At 45.3% G+C, this 25179-nt stretch overlaps 1 protein-coding gene across 4 annotated transcripts in view; it reads right to left on the minus strand.

Moving 5' to 3' along the window:
* Positions 1-25179, minus strand: part of RASGRP1 (RAS guanyl releasing protein 1) — a 77165-nt gene that overhangs the window by 23272 nt on the left and 28714 nt on the right. For 3 of the 4 annotated variants that reach the window (XM_046652927.1, XM_046652928.1, XM_046652929.1), the window contains 4 exons: positions 11786-11891; positions 5844-5906; positions 4516-4647; positions 2423-2576 (listed from right to left, as the gene is read on the minus strand). In XM_046652927.1, coding sequence (XP_046508883.1) covers positions 2423-2576; positions 4516-4647; positions 5844-5906; positions 11786-11891 — 455 coding nt within the window. Of the gene's footprint in view, positions 1-2422; positions 2577-4515; positions 4648-5843; positions 5913-6524; positions 6887-11785; positions 11892-25179 lie in introns of those variants that run through there. The other variant, XM_046652930.1, reaches the window with a different exon arrangement.

Raw genomic sequence — 25179 nt, forward strand, 5'->3', positions numbered from 1 at the left:
TTTGGTGACCATAGTTTCCCAGCTGGACAATGGCACTGACTGTGGTTGACAATGAAGCAGCATATGTGAGACGGGAAATGTTCCAGAAGATCCCTGTATAAGTGATGACTGTAGCTATTGTGTCCCTGTCACAAACACTCCTGCTCAAACAGTACAACCAAGAGGAAGGAGTAGCCTGCTCTGCTCCAGTGCTCCTATGGAAGCTTTCGGTGCTGCTCCCCAACTCTTTTCAGCTCTCTGCTTCGGAACCCTCCCCTCTGAAATCAGGTGTGACCACGTGACACAGTTTAGCCAGTAGAATGTGTGTGGAAGTCATGTGAGTTTCAAGGAAAATATCCAAGAGGCAGTGAATGACTTGCCGTGTTGCCTTTCCACTGCTGCAGAGACTGTGGAAATTCACGTCAAGATGAAGCATCCTACATCCACACTGTGATCAGCAGAGGCCCCTGCTGACCCATGTTAGACCCTGTAGTGTGAGTGAAAAATAACTTGTTTGTGAAGCCACTGAGATTGCGGGGCATGGGGCTTAGGGGGCCGTTACTTCAGTATACAAACCTTCATCCTGCCAGACTAGTAAATACACTGATGAGAGAAACTCACAACCTAAATAAAATAAATACAAATTAACTTAGCCCCATTTTACTATGCTGTGATTGCTAACAGGTGGAAAAACACGAGTAGGACCAAAACTATCCTTAAGAGAGACATATAAAGCAAAAATCTTGTAGTTCTAAGAGAAAGTTCCCATGACTCATTCCAATGAATACATTTATATATATATCTGCCCCGCTATAAATATAACATATTGAATCCACTTGTTTTATAAAATAATTATCCAAGTAATCTCCCCAACCCCCCTAAAATATTATAATAAACAGAAAATATCAAATACCACTCAATTCACAGCAGAAATAAATTTTCCCTCCAACTCAATGTTGGAGGGAAAATTATTGTTTGGGAGAACTGTTTAGAACTGTGTAGAAAAAACAAAAAAAAAAACCCAGTCTTCTTCTATGAGGGGACCATGCCATTAAAAAGAAGTGAAAGTTCAAACTGACATTTTCTTTTCCAAATAGAACACTGCCTCTACCCTGCGGGAGCACAGGCTCCAGGTCCTTGTGCTACACTGATTTTTCACTTTGGCATCAAGCAGACACCTTACAGGCCTGACCGAGCAGCCCTGCCAGCTGGGCCCCAGCACAGCTCAGATTTCCAGCGTGATAAATGGCTCTTTTCAGTGTCCTTCCCCGTGGCAGGGGCAGGCACGGCCAAATGGAAACTCCCCAGGTGGAGCTTCCCAAGCAGGGCCTGTGGTTCTGTCTGAGGGGTGCCAAAGAGGAGACTGGGGGACTACACAGAGCAATGCTTGGAGACTCATTTCCAAATGGGAGCTAGGTGGTTCCTGGCTGATGGCCCAACAGCTGTGTGAAAATAGGGTGGATATCAACATTATGGGTGAAAAGATGAAATAACCTCTGTAACCTGGTGTGCAGATCTCCTTCCAGGCACAACCAGGCTCAATAAATTGGCGCCGAGTGACTGAGAGGCCTGTGACCCTAGCTCCAGCTCTGACTCTAATAAGCTATGTGACCTTGTTCAAGCCCTCTGGGCCCCCATCCCCTCATCTGGGGAACACAGGTCATTCTAAGAAATGCATCCAGCAATTAGGTCCTCTCTCTTTCTAGAGCAAAGCTGAAGACTGTATCTTTTGTAGGGGTGGGGGCTGAGTTGGAGTAAGGGTGTCATTTCTCAGGAAAGCATATGCCCAGTGAGGGTCTGCTGGCATCTGACATGTCGTCAAGTTCTCTTGTACGGAACCAGTGTTGTTTGGTATCACATGGAGTTTTAAGGAGCAAGGTCTGGGTCAGCACAGTTTATCTCTAGAATCATGCATCACTGCTGGGCCATGTCAGCACCACTTCAAGGCTTTAGGTAGATTTTGGGCTAGACCAGTAGCATCTACTTTATTTTGAGATTCCCCAGAGCCATTCAAAGCCTATCCTAGAATGAACTCAAACCCTTAGAGAACATATCAGCCCTCCCCTCCCCACCCCCACTGCTGCACACTTTTCTTTGGAGGAAAATGAAAAACTTCTAGAAGCCTATTGATTATCAGGGGTAAAATGTGTGTGTCTGTGTATGCTGCGTGTACACTCACAAATGCATGTGTGCAGGGTGTCATGCATGCCCATTGTCATTTGAATGAGGGAGCGGGCATGGAGGATGGGAGGCGGGACCCACAGCAGGAGCAACAAAGGAGTTCTGAGTGTACTGATTCTTCAGACTATACAAAGTCTGCTGGGAAAGCCGACCAGCACGGAGAGGGCCCTCTAGGGTTAGGAGGTGGGCGGGCTCTTGAATTTGTCTGCTTAGTCTCAGAAATACTCCATGCAGCTTTTCCCCCTGCCCCTTGGGTACATACCGATATCCTCCGGAAGGACTTGAACTCAAGGTAGGTGAGGTGCTCAGAGAGCTCTTCTGGTTCCAGATGGTCAAAGAGCAGAGAGACTTTCCGTTTCTTGCTGGTGTTTGATTTTATCCTTTGAGTAAGTTTCCTGGACCAGTCACGAGCATTGCTTTTGTGAGTAAACACGAAAGGGAGAAGATAGGGAAAAAGGATAAGTCAAATTGCTTTTTAAGGCAAGTAAACCCATTAAGCTTTCCCACAAGAATATACAAAGCACCATTAGCTAACTTTCCTTGGCCAAAACAATGCATTAACTGAGTTTCCCTGAATCAATTTTTTCTATGGTGCCAACTAGGAAGCCTTGCTTGTTTTCAATGAACCTTTTGCATGTGCCATGGGAACTGGGTAAAAATGTGTTAACTTTAGGGCTGTGGGAAGGACAGGGTCTCAGGCAGTGGTCACAGTTTCCTGGCCTTTGGTCCTGGCTCATTTGTCTAGCCCCTGGCATGTGTGCTCTCTCCACACCTACTGTGTGTTCCTTCATTCTCATGAAGGTGATGGGGAGGCTCTCTGGTTGGAAATCTCAAGGTCATAGGGCAGTTTTCATGCCAGAAGAGCACAGAGAACCAGAGAGAGGAGAAGCCGTGCTGTGGGGACTCATGTGTAGGAACATGTGGTCACTCTGAACAGACTGACCCCAGCCACTGAAATGAAAGCCTAGCTAGCCCTGGAGTGTTCCCCATTACACACATTTTCTTGTACACAATCCATGTATTTCTTACTCAGTTTCCATTTCCTTCACTAAGGAAGCAAAGGAAAGCAGCCATTTTGAGAGGGAGCGGGTTGCAGATCTGTGTTTCCCAAACTAGTATTCTTGAGGACCTTGTCTCTTGACAAAAGGATTCTGTGCTCAGAAGAGTTTGGGAAATGCTACAAATTCTGTAGCCCCCTTGGCCAATGAGCATATCACAGACTCTGAGAAGCACTGCAAAAGGAAAGTTTAACTCACTATTTCTCAAGTATATCTGGTCAGGTAATATGCCAGTGACTAATTCCTAAAGAACATACATACTGTGGAAAATATTGGTAGGGGAAAGTCAGCTAGGGACATCTTGGGATGAGGAGGTCTGGGTTGGAGAACTGCCCTGCACCCTAGGTTCTGCACCTTTAAAATGAGGACACTGTTAATTCAAAAATTTCTTTTATCTTTGAAGTTATATAATTCTAAGCAGAGAAGTACAGAGAATCCAAACTGATATATAAATTTATTTGGGACTATGAAATGTGATGTTGAATTCATTTCTTTGTGGCTATGGCACAGTGCCTTGAGGGCCCTCACAGTCCAGCTTCTCCTCTGCCACTAATTTAACTAGCTGTGTGACCCCCAGATGAGTCACAACCTTGCTGAGCCTCAGTTTCTCAAGATGTTGGATAAAATGATCTCTAGAATATGTTTCAGTCCTAGAATTCTAGATCCTAGGAATCTGTATTATTCCAAAATGAAGTGGCCACATCGTGAAGGCCTTAGCCTACAATGTGTACACTCTCCTCTCTCAAAATTAGGAAAGGCACTCATTTTTCCAGAAAGGGCCAATCTCATAAATAAGAAATCCGAGGAATAATTTGAAATATTTCTGAGAGCCTTTCCATCACTGACACTAAGTGTCTTGCACAGACCTCCATGTCTGTTATAAGCCCTCTGTCAACACATTTCTCAGCAGGCCCGTCCCCCTTGACACGTTCGGGTGCCTCAGGCACTAGCTGCTGAGGATGTGTGGATTTAGTCACTGCACTTTCAGTTTCTCACGATCTGGATAAATTTGAGTCAATATCTTGCTGCTTGATTTCTTTTTCACTGGGACTTTTTTTTTCTTCTGCTCTTGGATGTTAGTCACCTACAGCTTTATCGCCAGGTGGCTTCTCTGCTTTCCTGTTAAATGTCAGGCTTTTCACTTTGGTGAGGCAACTGGAACCTGCCTGTCTGAGCTTCTCAGAGAGGTGAACAAGCACAGCAGTCACAGCTGGGAGTGGGAACCTAGCTGAACAGCTTGGATTGCATTACAGGAGGGAGGTGGTTTTGAAAGCTTAGTAAAAACCTTGACACTCACATTTGAGTTGTGTCAATCAGGCGGCAGTGCAACTCTTCGCCGTTAGCTTTCACCAGCTCCTGAAACTCCTCCATAGCATTTGTCAAGCTGGCATCCATTTTAAACATGGTCCAGAATTCCGTTATCCAATACCTACAAGGCGGGAGTTACAAAACACCATCTGAAACTGAAGCCAAGGACTCACACTTTGGTGGCGTCTTCCCATGAGGAGGACTCAGAATAAGGCAGGGGTTGGTTTGTCCCTCTGAACTCCCAGGAATACAGAATATATACACTACCTACAGAATATGAGGAGCTGGGGTAGGGGTTGGAGGATGGAAGGATCACCTGCTGACAGTCCTCTGCCCTCCACATGCTAAACACTCTGATGGGATAAGGCGCATGGTAATACAAAGACTTAGGCACCATCATGTGTATCAGAGATAATTATAAAGACAACCACAGACAAACCAAATGTCCAAAGATGGGGCAATGAATCTGTAAATTCCCCTTTCTCATATCTTAGAATATTACATGGCCGTTAAAAATAATGTTTACAGAATGTGTTTAAGGATTAGAGAAGATTCCTATGGTATGAAGTGAAAAATACAGGATATAAAACTTTATATATAGGGGCTGGCCCCGTGGCTGAGTGGTTAAGTTCGCGCGCTCTGCTGCAGGCGGCCCAGTGTTTCGTTGGTTCGAATCCTGGGCGCGGACATGGCACTGCTCATCAAACCACACTGAGGCAGCGTCCCACATGCCACAACTAGAAGGACCCACAATGAAGAATGTACAACTATGTGCCGGGTGGCTTTGGGGAGAAAAAGGAAAAAAATAAAATCTTTAAAAACAAACAAAAAAAACTTTATATATATTTTGATCTTCAGTATGTTTAAAAAAATCTGCTTGGAAAAAAGACAAAGGAAATACACCAAAGCAGGTGGTTGGATATGAGTGATTATTACTGTATTCTTTTCTGTATTTTCAAAATGCTCCAAGATGACCTATATTACTTTTATAATTAGGGATAAAAACAAACAAAATAACAAAGAGATCCTTCATCATCTCTGTATCTCTCCCTATGCTATTTGATACGAAAATGCTGTAAGACTGAGGAAAATGTTGGTTTAAAATATTAAGCTCAGGCTCACTAGAAAACACTGAGTGTGCTCTGTTGGGGAATTCCAGAATTAAGGATTGCCCTTTCCAGCCTGTCCACCTGTGTGGTGTTCTACACATGGTCAGGAAGAGAAAGGTGGGGAGGACGAGGAAGGAAGTCAAGTCCCCTGTTTCAGTCTTTCATTTCACCTACTCCACAAAGTGCCAACAGCAGGCAGAAACGTTACCTTACAAAATAGCAGATCTTCAGGCAGAGCCCTGGTGAATTCTGTGCCAAGGCATCCTTATAGGTAGGGCTGTGGTTAAGGGAAACGGAAGCCTCTGTTACAGAAACCAAACGACTTCTCATCTCTGGAAGTATTTCCTCAAACTACCCCCCACACATAAATAATAATTTTTTTTTAATGAAAATTTTCCTTATCTCTCTCGCCAGAGGATAAAAACCAACTCAATGTGTGCACTGTATGCTTACTATTACCCAGAAGGGTGACAATGGTGACTTTCTATCTAGCCCACGCTGAAATGGCCTATGGGACGAGGCTGCTGCATCTCCTTTGCAGAAGCAAAAGTCAACGGCGTGGAAAGGTTCCTAGAAGAAGAAGGGGCAAATGACCTCCTGCCCGTGCCCAGGAGGTCAGGAGTGCAACTGAGACGAGTGAAAAAGAGCAGCCCCTTCGTATCTTTTGAAATGTTTCCAGTAACTGATAAACAATTTGTGCAGTGAATTAGAAGGGGAACAGATAAATATTCTGATACATTGTCGTGATAATTAAGAACAATAATGTGGAAAATAATAATGTTTGCCTAGATGATGTCAGAAGATTGACCTTATAATTTGTGATGGCAAGTCAGAAAAAGCCACATGAATAATCCAAAATGCAATCGGAGGTCAAGTGAAGGATCCGTACCGTTTGGAATATTCCACGAGAATGGTGCCGTCCTAAGAATATGAAAACATAGCGAGATTCCATCAAGTTTGCATGTCTTTAGAAATATATGGGAAGAATATTCATTTATTTTATAAGCCAAAGAAATGCAAGATCCAATCCAGTGAGGACCCTGGGTGGGTCCTACCGTCTTCTGTCAACAGACTGAGCAATCAGGCTATGTGGGCTGTGTGCCCCGTAGGACAATATGTCCTCTTTCTCTTCTAAAAACTGTGCCATAACTGCAATCTAGGGTTCAGTGAATTTCACAGCAGGACCCCTGAGAGGAATCCCGTGAGCCAGCTGGCAGAGACCTCAATTAACGGGGATGGGAACGGCCTTCCTTCAGTGGGAATGGGTAGTCTAACCTCTGGAAAATTTAGAGTTAAATATAGAAAAGTAAAAGCCCAAGTCATGGTACTGATATTTTTCATTAGGAAAGAATCTGTGTGTCCTGAGATTCTATATGTCGATGATGTTCAAGAGCATATTAGAATGATAGCCTTGAAACTTCAATTTGGAATATATAATTAAGTGCCTTAGACTTGTGGTTTTAAATTTAAATCTTATTAAGTTTATGCATAGCTCTGGAACATCTAAAATAATGTTAGCTTTACTGTTCATCACTCTAATCTGCTAGAGTTATAAAAGCTATTTAGAATTCAGGAAGGCATCTGAAGTATTTTAAAATAATCTAAAATGTAAAATTCATAATTGTAGTTTAAAACCATTGGAAGTATTTAATTAATTAGTCTTATTCAAGTTAACCAAACATTTTTCAAGGCCCCTTAAAAACGCTTGGTGAAACATGTTAGACTTAGAGAAAGAATAAGATTTGCAAACTAACTTGAGCCCCTAAAGAAGAACTATGGTTGTAAAATTTGTGCTTTTAATGACATGACTTTAATTTGAAAAACTACATTTTAATAGATTTACTGCCTATAAAATCTGTCCTTGAAAACACCAAAACAAACACACAAAACCACACACACATCAATAAGGGTAATCAAAACAGAAATAAGCCCAGGCAACTGGCACATTTCACGAAGGCAAAGTTCTGATGCCTGCCTTTCTTGGGCCTGAAAGGTAAGAGAATAAGATGACTCTACGTTCTTCATGCCACGTGGCTAAGGAAATGCATCCCTTCGATGCAAAGAGATTCAGTCATAAGGCACGTTCCAGATAAACACGTCTCAGATCCTGTGTTTTCATCATTTGATCTACCTGTTGAAATCTGTATTCTTCTTTCTAACAAGGAAGGCACAAAAAGCACACTCCTCTTGAAAACAACTAAGTGGACCTGTAAAGGTGCCTTTCCCCGTGGAGTTGCTCTTTCTCCTGGGCACTCCTAATCCTTCTCTTCATGTGTCCATCTGGCTGGCGGTGCCCGGTGGCTGTGCGTGGGACAGTATCTGTGTGAACCCAGTCAGTCTGCATCCCAGAGCTGAGCCTGTGGGCGCATGCAGGTCACCACGCAGAAAGAGCCTCCCAAGGTCCTTAGAGCCCCTCCCCCACAGCAAAGGCAGCCCCGAAGGGAGGCAGGGCACCCCTTTCTCTGCAGAGGGAACAGATGCCCAGCACGTGCAGGCCAGTAATCAGAGGCTCAGGCCACCGACGGACCAGGGGGCGACGTCAACTGTTTGCTGGAAGCTTCATGCTCCACACCTTTTCCTTCTCTTCACAGCCAGGACTGTGACGAGGAATCACCAGGATGGCTCTGACCGTACTTCAGGCATCTCAGCTAGTCAAAGCATGTTTTTAAATGTCTCTCTCTCTTTAGCAATGGAAAAACAGGAAATCATCTGAGCTTATTTAACTAACAATTCTATTACTTCCACGCCAGAGAACAGGGACATTATGTGTGAAGAAAAAATTGTTTTGCCTTCAATGTTTAACCTGGGTTTCAATGACAGGGAGTTTTATTTCATATTCCCTTCTTAGAATCCCTTCCCCCCTCCCAGACCTGAGCAAAACGCAGATTTCCCACCTAAAAGTCCTGATATATATGGAAAGAGTGTCCTAATGTTTTGCACCCACAGTAACACTTTTCTTGTGTCCTAACGTGAAATGGCCATTAAGCTAAGTTCTAGAGAAATAAAGATAGATAAGCCTTGGTTCCCACTGTTGAAGGACACACAGCCTACCAGGCAAGATGTCATGTAAATAGGTAAGTTACAATATGGTGTATGTATTTTTAAATATATGTTAAAAATACATTTATATCTTTTTTTAAAGCAACTTGTCATGTAATTAATTTCAGTACCCCTTCAACCTTCCAGATTGCTAACACAATTCAAACTGCAGCAACTGGACACAAGGGTTCTGTGGTTTACTTGAAACAGTCATCTAAAAAGACCAGAGTACATACAGATTACATTGCAAAACTTACACCTGAAGTCTAGGCAGATCCATTTTTTTTAGCTAACACAATAAAAACACTTCCCACTTTCTGCAAGCATTGATGAAAAGCTTTTCAAGGCAGATTACATTCAGGCCAGAGATATAAGAAAGACAGTTTGACTTAAGCAATACAAAACTAAGTCATAAGAATTAAATAGATTTTCCATCAATAATACTATGTTAAAACAATACAGTCATGCATTGCTTAATGACAGGGATACATTCTGAGAAAGGTGTCATCAGACAATTTCATGTGTGGACGTCATAGAGCGTACTTACACAAACCTAGATGGGATAGCCTACCACACACCTAGGCTATATGGTACTAATCACATGGGAGCATCATCGTATTTAAGGTCCGTCTTGACTGAAAAGTTATGTGGCACATGACTGTAGATGTATTTTTAAAAGTCAAGGGAGGGCTGGAAATGTCAGCAAAGACTTCACAGATGGGTCTTGAAAGAGCTTGCTAGGTAAAGAGGGAGAAAGAGGCATTCCAGGCACAGGAATTGTAAGAGGCCCCATTCTGCCTGGTGGGTGGAGCAGTTCAGTGTGGAGGGGGAAGGGGTTTCTGAGAGAGCTGCAGGATGAAGCAGAAGGGATACACTGGGGTCAGACTGTGGAGGGCCTTTTCCTGGCAACTGAGGAGTCTGACATTACCCCTGTCGTTTGCAGAGGCTCTGAAGCAATGGCCTATGTGATTTGCTTCTTAGGAAAGTAACTTCAGCAGTAGATAAGGAACGGGACGGGGAGGCCTCGTAGATGAGAAGACCAGTACAGGATAGAGGCCTAGGAGAGAGGCAATGAGGGCCCAAACTAAGGCAGAGGCGTGAGAATCGAGAGAAGAGACCAGAGAAGAGTCACTTCTGAAGCAGAAACCCTGGACTGGGGAATGGACTCTGTGGGAGATGAAAGGTAGCAAGGAGCCAGGAGTGCTTCTGATGTTTCTGGTTTAGGCAATTGGCCGGGTAATGACACCGTTAACTGAAACTGAAAATGAAAATACAGGTGTCAAAGCAGAATTAATGGGTAGTAATTGGGGATGGGAGTAGGGATGAGTTAAGTTTTGAACATATTAAGATTAAAGTGTCTACAGGACAAACTAGTACAAACATTAAAATAAAAATGGTTTGGGTTAGAGAAATACAGCCTTGAAAGTCATAAGCACAGAGGAACGGTGGTGGAAATCACCCAGGGAAGGAAGCAGAGTGAGAAGAAAACCAGGATGTCCTCTCTGGGTTTAAGAGGTGCTCGAGGAGACGCTAGATAGAAAGCTGGAAGAGGAAGAGCCCAGGAGGAAGGAGAGCCAGGCGTGTCTGGGAGCCCTGGAGGGAGAGTTCGGAGAGGCAGGGGATTGTCAACAATGCCCACTGTAAACCAGGATGGAAAAAAGCCACTGGGCTTAGCAACTGGGAGGTCACTGGTGACATCAGAGGAAAGTCTGAGTACAGTGGTGGGGGCCACAATTGAGTGAAGGAGCGAGTAGGAGTTGAGAGATCGGAGATAGTGAGGGCAGACTATTTTAAGAAGTCTGCACATCAGATTTCTAACCCTAACAATGGAATGAAGGGGAGGCAGGCTTGAGAGTTTATTTTTAGGTTGGAGAGACTTCACTGTGTTTTAGGTTGAGGGGCAGGTCATTGAAGAGACAGACTTTAAAAGTATAGGGAGAGAGGAGATAACTGACGGGGTAGGAGTCTGTGAGAAGTGGGAGGGGGGCTGGGAAGGGGAGAGGGGTCCATCCTGCTGTATGGGCAGGTGGCAGGCGGTGCACCAAGGGCGGGTGCCCCAGGGACAACTTAGTCCTCAGACCAACAAACGATTTGTTCAGTAAGGAGCATTTAATCATTGACATTGTTTGGAATGGTTGGGACATGGAGTTAACAAAAAGTAGACCAACTCTGAGTTGGTTTTATTATGGTCTTAAAATTCTCTGCACACCAGTCACCACTTCTACCTGCATCTCTTATCACGTGGACCCCTCTCAATGCTCTGCCCTTGGAATGCACTGGGAACACCTCTTTTAATACAAGAGGGAAAATTTCATTAAGTAGGTTTAGTGAAGAGATTCAGTCCTGGTGGCTTCTATTTTTTTCTGTGTGCCAAAAGATGAAAGGGAGGGGTCAGGAGAGTGGTGAAGGATTAGAGAATCCACGAACCATGACTCAGTGCCAGGGACCTGAGCTTTGGGCGCTAAACAGGCTCACCCCACCTACAGTCCTTTCTTGTCAGGGACCACAGCTTACAGTGTCATCAGCAAGAGGGAGAAGGCGGGCACTTTCTCCACCCTACTCAATTCACACCCCTGAGAAGGTTAACCTTCAACAGGCTTTGCTTGGCGCATAGCCAGTGCCTCTGCCTGAAGCAAAAAGGCCCCAGCAGACTCTCCAGATGCCAGGGCAACAGGAAGCTTTCTTTAGGACCTGGAGAAGGTAAAAAAATTGGACAGAAAAGCCAGAATGCAGTCTATCATGTGAGTCAACGCTTGCACACCTGTCAATCCGCAGAGGATGAAAATGAATTTTGATTAATCTACAGGACAAGTATTTTTTACTAGCAAGAGATACCAAAGAAGACTGTGTTTACATGTTGATTTCTCTGACCACTTCCCAGAGTAATCAGCATCAATCATATCGCCCCACCCAACAGAAAATACACAGACACATGTATGGACACACACACACAAACACACACACAAACCCTATACCTCTGAAAGGACACATGAACCCATTTACCACTCAGGGTTCTTCCAAACCAATCAAAATGAAAAGCATACTTCAAATTCCGAGATACTTGCGAATGAAGCCTGTTTTAGGATTGCCAGTCACTGTGCTAAAGGATATAGGGTGATAACTTTTTGGAGCAGTTCGGCAGAGGAAATGAGAATTCGGTGCATGGTCAGCATGACTTGCAACTGCTGGTTACTTCGACACAGGTTTCCATCTGCATCTGAAAACATAAAGAGCAGCATCTGAGTGAGGCCCCGGAAAGAAATTAGTCACCTGGGGGTGACCACCCTCCATTCCTCAAGGGTGGATGAGTGTGGGTTCCCCAGGTCAGGGCTTTGCTTCCGCTGCCCCAGCACCACACATCCCTCCCTTCTTTGCTTTTCCTATCCTCCCACCGTGTTCTCCCCTTCCCCAAATGTCCATTTTGATGCTCGTTAGCCACCCTACTCAAAAAGTGGTAGAATCTTGGGAAGGGATAAAATTTGTACCAGTACGCTTGAGTCTCTGTTGAAAGCAGAAAAGATCCAGGTTTTGTGGGGCCTAAAGTGCATATAATTGAGAGGCGGGGGTCCTTTCTAGGTCAGAGTGAAAAAAGCTATAGTCTTAATAGATTACAGTTAAAATATTTTACTTTTGCAAATTTTACAAAAACATATGAATACATTTCCAGGGCTCTGCGATGGCCTTGGGAGGGACTCATGCCAGTGAGGGGCCCTGAAACATAAGCTACTCTAGTTTTATGGGCAACATGCCTCTGGATGGAAATAAAGGAGGAAGACCATGGGCAAACATTACATTTGGAGATTATGGGTGGGTTACAAGTGTCCATGATGATTTGTATCAAAGAGCATGTTTAGCTAGCTTTTCCAACTCCCAGCTGGTACCAAATAATAAGATGCATTCTGTACACTGGCATTAGGCTTAAAGATTCCCCTTGGAGTGGTTTTCAAATCCTTTTCAACATGTATGGCATGAAGTGTTAGGCGCTGTGTTGGTTATTCGCTGCTGGATCTACTCTCTGTCCTTCACCATGGATTGCATGCTGCCAGCCAGCTTCCAGTGGGGTTCAGCCATTGGGAAGCATCAGCAAGAGAGAAGTCAGGATATTTCTTTCTCATTCCCTCTGCTTCGGCACTTGATAGTCACTACTGGTCCCTTCAATGAATGATCACACTCGTTGACCCCTCCTTCATGACTCCAGCTCTCACTGGCATCTAAACACTTCATCTCCCTTGACCCTTTGCACCTAAGTGTGGCAATGACTTCTGCCTGTTGACAGTCTCTGGCTGCAGCATCTCTTAATTCCACTCTCATCTCTGTAAGTAGTTCCTTCATTAAAGTGTCTTCATTTAAACAAACAACGTGAATTCTGTTCCCAGCTGGGCACTTGAATGATTTAGAGTAAAGCATCAAATGAAAGAATATATATGAATTGTTTTATCATTTGATAGCTCTTTAAAAAACATTATACAAAAGAGGTTGTCATTGTCATTCTTTCCAAGTGTACCAGATGGTAAATGAAGGACATAGTACATTTGGACTCAGGACTTAGAAGTCCTGGTTCATTCTCAAATGATGACCTAAAGTCATAGTTCATTGAGAAAATATAAGTAAACTGACAGGATTATTCACCTTCCCATCACTAAATCCACCAATTTACCCACACTCTATTACTCTTACTGCCTGCCATCCTTGGTTTCCATGGAAGGCCTTTTGGAGGCCAACACTTCCACTGTGTTCTGGGTCTCCTCCTTTCTCAAGAAGGATCCTGCCACCTTTGTCCACTTTCGTTCCTGCATTATCAACTTTCTCTCTCTCTCCTGATTTACTTCCACTGGCATTTAGACATGCCCCAGAATCTCCTATTTAAAACAAAATGAAATAAAATAAAACCTTAAACTCTCATCCTCTCTAGCTACCTCTCCATTTCTCTGTTCCCCTTTTCAGCAAATCTCACTGTCATTAATTTCTCACCTCCCATTCATTTTCAACTATTCCATTTTGATTTCTATCTCTATCATTCCACTAAATATTTTATTTTCAAGATGACCAACCAGCTCCACACTGCCAAGTCTAATGTTTATTCCTCTGTCCTCATCTTACTTTATGACTCAAGTTGCATTCAACCCAACCAAGTTGACAAGTCTCTCTGTCCTGGAACACTTTCTTCTCTTGGCTTCTGTAACATCACACTCTCTCAGCTTCTCTCTCAGGCTCTTCTGTCTTCTCTTCCTCTGCTAAGCTTTTAAATGTCAGTGTGCTCTGTAGCGTAGTCCTCCTACTTCCTTTTCTATAACAATTTTTAAAATTTAAAACTTCTTAAATTTTAAATTAAAAAAATTTTAACTTCTTTTTTCTAGGTGAATTCATCTAGTTCTTTGTCTAAAATACTATCTGAATGCTGATGACTGCCCAACTAATATCTTCAGGCCTGGGTACCAACTTAGTATGTCCAACATCCTACTTGGCAAATCCACTCAGATGTCTAATTTCAAACTTAACTCATCCAAACAAAACTCTTGACCTACCCCTCCCCCTAATTCATTCCTCCTCCATTCTTCCTCATCTCAGGAAATGGCACCACCACCCATCCTCTCAGTTACTCAAACAAAAAACCTAGGAGTCATCCTTCATTTCTCACTTTCCCTCACATCCACTCCATTAGCAAGTCTTGATTCTATTTTCGGAATATATCTCAAACCCATCATTTCTCTCCATCCTTGCCATCACACTAGCTGTAGCCATCACCATGATGCAATGACCTCATTGACCTCCCTGCTCCCACTCTTGTCCATCTACCATCCATTCTCCACACAGCAGCCAGGAGTGAGCTCCTAAAACCCATAAGTCAGGTCACATGCTTAATACATTTTAATGGATTCCATTATACTTATAATAAAACACCAACTTCTTATTATGGCCAACGGATTTCCACATGTTCCAGCCCCTTTTCATATCTCCTACTTCATTTCATACCACTTTGCTCTTCTCTACACTTCTAGTTATACTTCCGACCCTCTGACCTTATTCCTACCGCATAGTCTTTGCATTTATTTCCTTCAATGTGGTCTTTTTTCCCTTGGTCCATTGATACCATTTAGGTCTCAATTTCAATGTCACATCCTCAGAGAGGTCTTCCTTAAACTACCTCAGATAGCCATTACTCTGCCTGAGTTTCTTCATAGCACTTATCATGACCTGAAGTTATTTTATTTGTTTAATTTGTATGTTCTGAGTCTTGACTAGAACATAAGCTTCATGAGACCTGAGCTTTGTCTGTTTTTCCCACAACCATATCTCCAGGGCCTAGAAAGTACTGATACAAAGTCGGTATTCCTGAAACATTTGTTGAGTAAATGAGTGAACTGGATCAAAAAAGAGACCCCCTACCTTTTCCTGCATCTTTGGATATTGAGTTTGCTTTTGTCATTAGCTCTTTCATTGATGATATTTAGCATACACACTTATTCTCCTCTTGGCCACAGTTTACAAAAGAAATTCAAAGCTACGACTTGACACATCACTTTTATGAAGTATTCAGCTAGCCGGGTTATATTTTTTAAAATCTTTCACTCATTTTTCTTAACTTATTCTCTGGTGAGGTAGAGTTAGTATGGCTATCTCTATGTTTTCTGGCCCAAATAATTTCTATAATACTTATCTCTTGCCACAAAAATTCTGCATAACAAACCACCCCAAAACTCAGTGACTGAAAACACTAATCATTTTTTTCTCTCAAGTGTCTGTGAGTTGGCTGGGTGTCGGCTCATTTAGGCTGGGCTTTCCTGGGAGCCCTGCTCCGCATTCCCCCCAGGTTCCTTGGACCAGTGGGCTCGCTGAGGCGTGTTCTCTCGTGGCGATGGCAGGGCACTGAAGGGCAACTAGAAATACCCAAGGCCTCTTAAGCCCAGGCTTGCAACGGGCATGCTGTCACTTCTGCCTTAGTCTGTTGGCCAAAGTGAGTCACACTGCTGAATCTCGAGTCAAAGGGCAAGAACCTCAAGGTCACATGAAAAACTGACAGAAAGAAGGTGAAAAATGGCAGGGGGGGAGGGGGGAGAGCAATAATGCAATCAAATCCACCACAATTATGGTGGGGGGGAACTTTTCAATTCAGCATCTGACAATATAGTTTTTATCATGCATCTTTCCTCGCAGAGGTAGTGGTACTCATATTCCCGCACACTATGGTAAGAAGCAGGAGAACCTGTGAAACACGTTTGCAGGGTACGCATTAGAATGTTCTTGGAGCTATGGACACAGTCGCAGGCTTATTCAGTACGGACAGAATCTAAGACTTGCTATCTCAACTGTTCTTTGTGGCTGGTAGCATCTTGCCAGGGGTGCTCATATATGAGGGACGAGGGCTTAGAAGCATCCTGGGTGAGAATCAAAACAAGTTATCTATGGAAGGATTCAAGGAACTAAAAAGATTTGCCATGGAGAAGTCTCGAGAAAGATGTTAGAATTGTCTTTGAATATCTGGAGTGTTATACGTGGGAGAAGGATTAGATTTGTTCTGTTAGGCCACAAAAAGCAGAACCAGAGAGGATGAACAGAGGAAGTTATAGAAAGACAACGGGGCATGACATATGGCAGAAACTTCTAACCACTGGGACTGCTCAACAATGGAAAGCATTCCCATCACAGATGTACTCAACAGAGGCTGGAGACAGACACTTAATTCTATTATTGCAACCGGCATAGTTGTTGTATATGGAAGTCCCACTAAATACCAGGGCTGTCTAAGCACTTTAACAATATTATTTCTAATTCTTACAACAACTCTGCAACATTGATATTTTTCACAATGTACAGCTGAGGAAATTAAAGCATAGAGAGATTGGATAATTTGTTCTAGGTCAAAGAGACAATGAGTGGAGGAGCTAGGATCTGGCTCCAGGTCTGTCTGATTCCAGAACCCCAGCTCTTTCCACTACCCTTGGCTGCATGCCGCGTGACCATTTGTCAGGAAAGGAAATTCAAGTACTAAATGGGGGACTAAGGTAGAGGAGCTTTAAGTTGTCCTCCAGTCCTTAGGGCGCAAGTCTGAGACATGCCACTGGGAGAGTGGATTGGAACCAATGCACATTTGGAAGAATAGCTTTTCTCCTCTGGTGATTGCTGAAAATCTCTTGTATGCCTTGGTTGATTGACACTGATCATTCAAGTTACCTTTAAGATAAGAAGGGTACTGTGCCTAAGGTTCACAATCACATTCGCTCTCCACTTTTACCTTGCACACCCTCTTCCACAGAGGTCTGTGACATTCCCCTACTGTGGCTTGTTAATCCTCGCACGCTCTCTGTGGGAGTGAGGGCTGACAAATGGTAAGGCCGGGAGGGGATGACTCACTCAGCAAAGGGAACCAGAGACGGGGCGAGGGAAGAAGTATCTCTGCCCTGGGCCAGAACTCCCTTCTGGGCTCTGCTCTTCCAAGAGGAGAATGTCTCCGCTTTGCACTTGCCCTCATTCCTACCACCATCTCTCCCCAGCATGACCTTCGCCCTCCGTATGACCTCATCAAGGATGCATTCCCATCCTCCCCTGTCTCACAGAGCATGCACTTCTTCCTTTCAGAGGGGAAGAGCCTCCCTCGGAAAGTCAGATTTCAAAGTGGGTGGTCAAGGGGAATCTACCTTCTAGGCTGCTAGATTTTATTTTGATATTTTGATATAATTGCTGTAAGCTGATTTAAATATTTCAGTGAATAATTTCATTTTGTTTGCATCTTTAGGCTTTTTTAAAATGCAGGGTGTCATATTAAAAATTCTAATAAGTAAAATGTGCAATGCATAATAAAATGTGCCTAGTTTCCCATTGCCATCTGCTTCTCCTTACGCTTCAGAAGACTTTAAAAGGTTGAAACCTCAGTGAGGTCTAAAATGTCCATCTTCCATCCTCTCTCACTTAATCTGAGGAGTAATGTATGCTGCTAGAGACATATGCTAGTCAAAGACCCACCCAACCTATGGACCATTTGCTCCACAGAGCAAACAGAAAAGCCATGTGGCTTCTAGAGAGTCATTTGTTTATGAGCCAACAACCCATTTTCCATCATTAGACTCAGTGCTGGCAATAGCTACACTTCATGGTATCCCCAAATCTTGGGGTAGAAAAAACTTTAGAAACTTTTATCCAATGCATTATTTCCTCCTAAAAGTATCACAGGTAACTGGCTGTCAGCTTCTATTTGTACCCTTCCAATAAAAAGCTATGGCTCCCTAACTAGCTATATGGCAACTCTTCATTCTACTTCAATTAAAAACACTTTATAATAAATCTCCTCTGTGCAGGGCACTGTCCTAGGTACCAAAGAAGATCTGAAGAGCTATGAGAAAACTCTTGTCATTGAGGAGCTCACTATCTAGTTGGGGAATAAGACACACACCCAAGCAGCAGCAGGTAGAAAGTGTTAAGAGTGAAGCCCATAGAGACCACGCTGAGTGGTGATATGGTTCAGAGCAGGAGAGACCCAGCCAGTTGTGGTGGTTCAGGAAGCATCTCTTGATATCTGTGGTGAGGTGACCCAGAACTTCAAGACTCAAGAGGCCACCTGGTCCAGCCCCCTGCCCCTAAATCGCCCTGTAGACTTTTTTCTTCCCTTCTGTGGTTTAATCTTCAGCAAGCTTCTTGCCTCTGAGAGCAATGAACTGCTCCCTGATGCAGATGAGAATCCCGGGAGAGCAAACTTGCAAAGGGCTGCATTCCAGACCCTGTTTCTTGCTGACCAGAGCTGGGGTGACTTTCCTACAGTGAAGGCTTGTCTGGGGGATGAGGCAGAAATGGCTCGCTGCAACATGGACATAAAACATGCCCAACATCAGAGAGACTCCGGAATAGAGTCATCTCTTCCTTTGTTTTGGCTTCCATGGAAATCTCTTGATGTGTGAAGGGGTTTTGACTGCACCAAAGGTAGAATGTCAGAAACTGCTATACTGACGGTATGCACGCTGTCAGCATTGAGGACATAACACAAAATAACAGGTGCGCCGAAACCAGGGGCCAGGAGATGGTGACAGGAAAGCTAATGTCAGAAAAACAGGGCAGAGCTGGATGCAGAGCTAGAGCAGGGCTGAGCTGCTGGTGGAGGTCAGTATCTCCAGAAACGAGAAGACTTGATCCAGGTAGAACCTGACAGATGCACACAGAATTCTGAATGTACGACAACGCGATACACATTCCAGAGAAATAAAACCTACTTGACAGCAACACCGGCACATTCATTAAATCCTGTCTGGAGAGTGTACAAAAACTGCCGAACTGAACATAGGTTCACTGTTTGTTTTTGTTTCTTTGTTTTTTGAGCGCCAGCAGTTGCAACTGGGGCAGGAAGTGCGTGTGGAAAAAAGAGTGTGGTGACACACTTTGAACTCTCAGAGCTTCTGCTGCTGGAGCAGCTTAAAACATGTCTTGGGCAGCCCCTTGATCTGGCATTTGTCCCCAGCCTCTCAAGACTAGGGGAGAGAACAATCAGGAGAAAGCAGGTGACTTGCTAAGGATGGGGCCTCACTTCACAGGGCAAGTGTGAGAATCAGTGTGGTGGCTGCCCGTGGTGTGTTGGTAAGAGTTTCAAGAACAGCCCTCCTGGGGGGGGGGGGCGCGAAGGGGGAGGGCGACAGACCCTGATTTGCAGATTTCTGTGGTGTAAATACTCTCACTATGGCCCATTCTGAGCTACCAAGGGGAAGTGACTGAACCTGGAGCTGGCAAGAGAGGCTTGCTGTCAGCGCTCAGGCCAGATGCAGCTGCTCCAACACACCTGGTTGCAGCTCTCAGCAGCACACCTGACGTCAAAGGGCGGGAGCCTGCTCAGCTCCCTGTCCTCTTCCTACCCAGCCTCCTTGCTCCCGGGTGCTCCTGAACCCACTTTCCTCCTCACCTCACTCCTACTCCCATGCCCTCCAGGTCTTGCCTGGTGACTGAGCAGGGAATCCAGGCGAACACATTCCTCTGGAGGAGAGGACTTCTAGAGGGCATCCTCCCAGAGACATGGCACTGCAACAGCAGGGCTTAGAGTGGTTAGTGCTTGACCCCAATGGCAAAAATTTGACTGTAAAGTGAGAACTTGGAAGAGGAGAAGCTCCCAGTTCCTTATAAATCTAGCCCTGCTCCTGGTCCCTCCAGGACCACCTGGTATATCAGATTCAGGCCCATGGTATGGAGCCTGCCACAGGAGTGAGGTCTACCTAGAATATTTCCTATTCCTTGGCCCAGCATAGGGTTCAGAAGCTCTGAATACCTCAGTTACAAGTAGAATTTAATTGTTTATTTGCATCGGCCAGGGGATACCACAACATGGGCAACATACAAGCCTCAGTTTAACCTTGACCTGCGATTTCAAACTTCTGCAACAGGCCTTCAAGCAGAGTCTTACCAAAGTGGGGAGGGGGTTAGTCAGGCTCCCCTCCTCTCTCCTTCAACCCTGGGGGGTGATGACAGCCAAGGCCAGGGACTCAGAGCAGGGAAAATCCCGGCTAATCAACCCCAGCTTAGCGGGGCTTTGGTCTAATCAGGCCTCCCTCGACGCCTGGCCCCGAGAGGCCAACCAGGGAGACACTTGGTGAAGGAAAAGAACTTGCGCTTCCTCCCTTCATTCTGTTGATACTTATTCACTGTCCTGCTGGGCCAGAGTGGGGGGAGCAGGCGTTTCAAGTTGCACAGCATCTAGATACACGTACAGACACACACATAATACGTGCATGCACACACTCAAATCTTCCCTGAAGCGAGCCAGCAGCTGGAGAACCACTGCTCTCCCTGGAGGAGAACATCTGATAACAATGCTTTCGGCTTTTAAAGCACACAGGTGCAATAAATAGAATCCACTGTGTTGAATGTCTGAGTTGCACAACGCTGTGCAGTACCAGGGACCGTGGGCTCAATTTTAAAGATGAGGAAACCGAGCTGTCATGCTGGGCCATGGTCACAGGGCAGGTAAGTGGAGGCTCCTGGACAGGATGGCCCTCTGGTCCCCAGCCCAGGGCTCTTTCCTTGACATCTGCCTCTCCTCAGGGATTAGAAGGCGAGGAGGTGAAGACTAGTTATATTGAGAAGAGCTCTAACTTCAACCATCTGTGCTACAGGCTAAAGCCCTTCCCCACGCCCCACATCTCCTTTTCTCCCCAAGAAGCTCTGCACCCATACAGACCAAGCTCACCCCTCTCATTGCAATTATGGTGCATACTCTAAAAATCTCCCTGGAGACCCGAACCCTTAAACCCACCGCTTTTCATGACATCAACACGAGGCTGCTGTTACTGGCACTGTTTACCTAGGATGATGAGAATGCAGAGAGCCTGTGAGCCAGTGGCCGTGTGGGTGAAAACGCCAAGTCCCCTGAGAGCTCACAGCACCCCCCAGCCCCCCCGCCCCCCGCCCCAGCCCCGGCATCGGCCCACCTGACCCTCCCCCTGCAGCAGACACTCTCTGCACTTGCTCTGCCCACCCAGACATCGACGGGAACGTTCCTCCCCGGGCATGGATCTTCTTCTGAAGCCTGAAGCTCTAGGTGAAGGGTGACCTAGATTTTTTGGATGAACGATTGCAATCTATAAATGTCTAACCAAGCGCATGAATTGCGTAAAGTGAAAAAGAGCTTTTAGCTGTATTGCCTCTGCTGAGCAAGAAAGCAGCCTTCCTTGGGGATTGCCGCCTCGGTCTGCACCTGTCAGGAAGAATGAGGGGTCTGAGAAGTCCTGAGGGATGCTGTCCTCTTCAGTTCCATGAATTGGACCCAGTTCTGGGTGTGGGGGTCAGGGGGCCGGGCTGGCACTAAAAGACAAGAGAAGGGAGGACGGCGACAGGTCCTGGGCAGACCCAGTACTCTGACTCTGGGATGATGCATGACCTCAAACTCTAAGAGCCATTATTGGAAAGTGGCACCAACGGAACATCCCAGGCGGCTGCTTCACCAGGGCCCATCAAACTCCTTGCAACAGTCAAATTATCTGGCTGGGGAGTTAAGCTGCAATTTGAGTCTTTGGGGAGCTGCTGTCAATGCAGCCTACTTGGCTCACACGCGGTGACCCTTCCCCACGACAGCACCCCAGGAATGTGCCTGGTGGGGTGAAGGGGAAGCAGGGCCTTGTCTCAGCTTCCCAGAGGACGCAGAGAGTGGCCTGCAGGTGGCCAGGAGAGAGGCCAGCAAAGGGGTGAGTGGACCCAAAGACAAAGAAATGCAAACAAAATGGGGAGGAAAGTCTGGGGCAGTCCTCTTCCTTGCTCCCTGGAGCACACTCCTCTTGCTGCTTCATTCTTGACTGTCAAATTCTGGGCCTTTTTTGCATATTTGTTGACTGGCTGGATATTCTGAGAAGCAACTCAAGGGAACTTCCCAATTACTCACCCAGGGAATACAAGGCCCATCTCACACTGACTGGTTGGCCACAAACTCGGCCTTGACTGCATCCTAACTGACCTAAACGCCTGGATAACCTCATTTCAGTGCCTGACAGGACTGAAGCAATCAGTGTATGCTGACTGAAACAGCAGTGCACCGAATACAGTGTCACCATAACTCAGTTTGCACCACAGACCCTATCCTTGGCCTACAGTGCTCCACAAAGGACAGTCCTGTATAAAAAATGTCATCCTGGGGCTGGCCCTGTGGCCGAGTGGTTAAGTTCGCGCGCTCCGTTGCAGGAGGCCCAGTGTTTTGTTGGTTCGAATCCTGGGCATGGACATGGCACTGCTCATCAAGCCACGCTGAGGCAGCATCCCACATGCCACAACTAGAAGGACCCACAACGAAGAATATACAACCATGTACCGGGGGGCTTTGGGGAGAAAAAGGAAAAAAATAAAATCTTAAAAAAAAATGTCATCCTATCCCACGTATGGGAAAAGTCACTGAGACAGAAGTCACTCTGAAAGTCTCTCCTCCCCTTCCTTATTTGTAGTCAGGATTAGATTACATTTGATTCAATACAGAAAAAGGCTTAGGAAACTGGGAAGCACAGTTAACAGTGGGTGAATTGTTCTTATCTTGCTGGCCTGGGGCTTTCTTTTGCTTTTCTCTTTGCTCCTCTTAGTCTTTGGTTATTCCAGGCTGAGACTATGACTTTTCATGAAATACAAAACTATAATCACCATTCAAAGACTCGTTGTCCATTGTGGTTTGTCACACCCTCCATGCCACTGAGACTGGACTTGGTTTCCCCTCAAGCAGGGTCCCGATCCGTGGCAGAGTTAGCTGGGGGCCTTCCAATCCTAGGTTTTACATGTCCTGCCCCTTAGACCCTCACGACATAAAGATTTCTTAGTTTCCTGAGGTGCTAGAGAGAAATCTGCGTGAGGCCCTGGGGAACAACTCTGAGAGGGAGAAGTGCACGGGTGGGTGAGGAATCTCTTATTATCTGAAGGAAAGAAGAAACTGCCCTCTGTTCAGGAGCCAAGAGCCAAATAATGTGTTTCAAAACAGCCCAGGTCACGAACCGGTGCTGTGTCATCGTCCTACAGAAATGGCAAAAATGCACCACTGAAACTCACAATGTTGATATGAACTGGAAGATGGAGGAGACCCGAGAAATATTTGCTATTGTTGGAGGAAAGTCAGCATCTGACCAGAAGAAATGAACTAAATTCAAAGTTGAGCCTGACTCTCTCTCCCTCTCTCACTGTCTCTCTCTGTTGCTCTTTTTGTTAACATACTTGGAGTGTGTCCTGTGTCCCAGGTACTGTTCCCAGAGACTCTTTACATGTATTCACTCTATGAGATAGGCAGTATTATTGTCATCGGATAGGTGAAGAAACTGAGGCAAAAAGGGGGCAAGGTAACTTTCCCAAGTTTAGCTAAGGGGCAGACCTGGGATTTGAACCCTGGCTTCCCAGCCCTGGGAGAGGTCTAATCATTTCTCAGTCTCAATTTGCTCATCTGCAGAATGAGAGCTTGATGATGTCCTCCCTCCATCCCTCCCAGCAGAGAGGGAATCAGGAGATCAGTCCAGATAAGGAGAGAACTTTGATTTTTTTGGGGGGAGAACAAAGTCCTGAACTGAGTCCAAACCACTGTGCTATCTGGTTGACTTGTGGGTTCCAAATATCTAGGTGGCCTGACAGCCGCCACGTAGGCACACGAACCCTCACTGTGCGAAGAACTAACAACGTGCCATTATCAGTGCTTTCTCACTAACTACCCTCTCCTTGCACGTTAGCTCATTTGAGCCTCACAACAACTCTGTGGATGTACATTATTTCATTAATTTATAGGTGGGGAAACAGAGAGTAAGGTAATGCCACCTGCCTAAACTCACCATGTGATGAGTGACAGTGTTGGGACTTGAGTTCCCGTCTTTTGACTCAAGCCCTGCCCTTCCCACTGTATCCCACAGCTTCTCATTCTGAGAGTTGTGAAGACTAGAGGCGCATCCTTTACCTCAGTACTTGAGGGTTTCTGGAGCCAGCCTACATGTAAGTGACATTAGGAACCACCACCACGGCCATCTTATCTTGAGTACCCCCTGTGCTAGATGCGAGCTCGGCCGTATTACAGACGTTCTCTCTAAATTTGGATCACAGCTCTGTGTGGTAGATGAAGAAACAGACTCAAGGGCGGTAAATTAACTCATCAGTGGTCCCACAGCTAGGAAGGGGCCCCTTGTTGGTGGTTTTATCACTGAGTCTCGAGTGTTAGTCTATGACAGTCCTGCATTGCCTTTTAAATGAGGATCCTCCAAGGAAAAGGAAAAGGATGTGTTGACTTCCTGTCAGTTCCCTGTAGTCTCTAGTCTGCTGCCGTATGCGCCACACTGGGCCACTTCTCTCACTGAAGTCACAGTATGTAAGAACAGATAGCGACTAGCAACTACTGAGTAACACAAAACAGTGACTGCGCCTAATGTAAGGAAAGAGTTAAATGCCTTTGGAAGGAAGAAATAGCTAAGGATTTGCATTCCCAGGATCCAGAGCTGTGAGGGGCTGCTGGGGGGTGATGGTGAGGAAACTAATATAGGTTTTAAGAAGAAAGGGTAAAAAGAGGAATCAAGAAACTATAAGGACAAAGCAGGAACTAACATTTATTTAGACCATCCTTTCAATTTGTGTTCATGTTGCTGGCCTTTAGTTCCATTTACAGATCTAGACAGAGCAGCCCCTTGACACACAGTGACAATCAGAGATCCCCAGATATCTGGAAGGATCCTGAATTTTAAAGTCATTGTGCGATAGAACAAGGTGTCCTCAAGTGAGAAAAGCTTAGGCTAAAGTTCAAAAAGCCTTCCTAGGCTTTTGATTTTGATTAGATTTCCCCAAACTTATCTACCGAAAAATTGACATTTTTAGGACTGAAAAGGTGAGGGGAGATGTCTGAAGCAGCTGATATCGTGGGATCTAATAGGTGGATTCCAAGATTTCTTCTGTTTGTTGTGTCCTACTCAACTGATCAACACCTCTTTGGTCAGCTCCTGGGAGCCTGCTCTGAGCAGAGCAGAGCAGGAGGGAATGCTGAGGGTGGAGCCACCAACCCCACACACGCATCGGAAATACCGCTAAACAACCCGACTTACCTT

This window comes from Equus quagga, chromosome 2, assembly GCF_021613505.1.
Source record: "Equus quagga isolate Etosha38 chromosome 2, UCLA_HA_Equagga_1.0, whole genome shotgun sequence".
NCBI classification, from domain to species: Eukaryota; Metazoa; Chordata; class Mammalia; order Perissodactyla; family Equidae; genus Equus; species Equus quagga.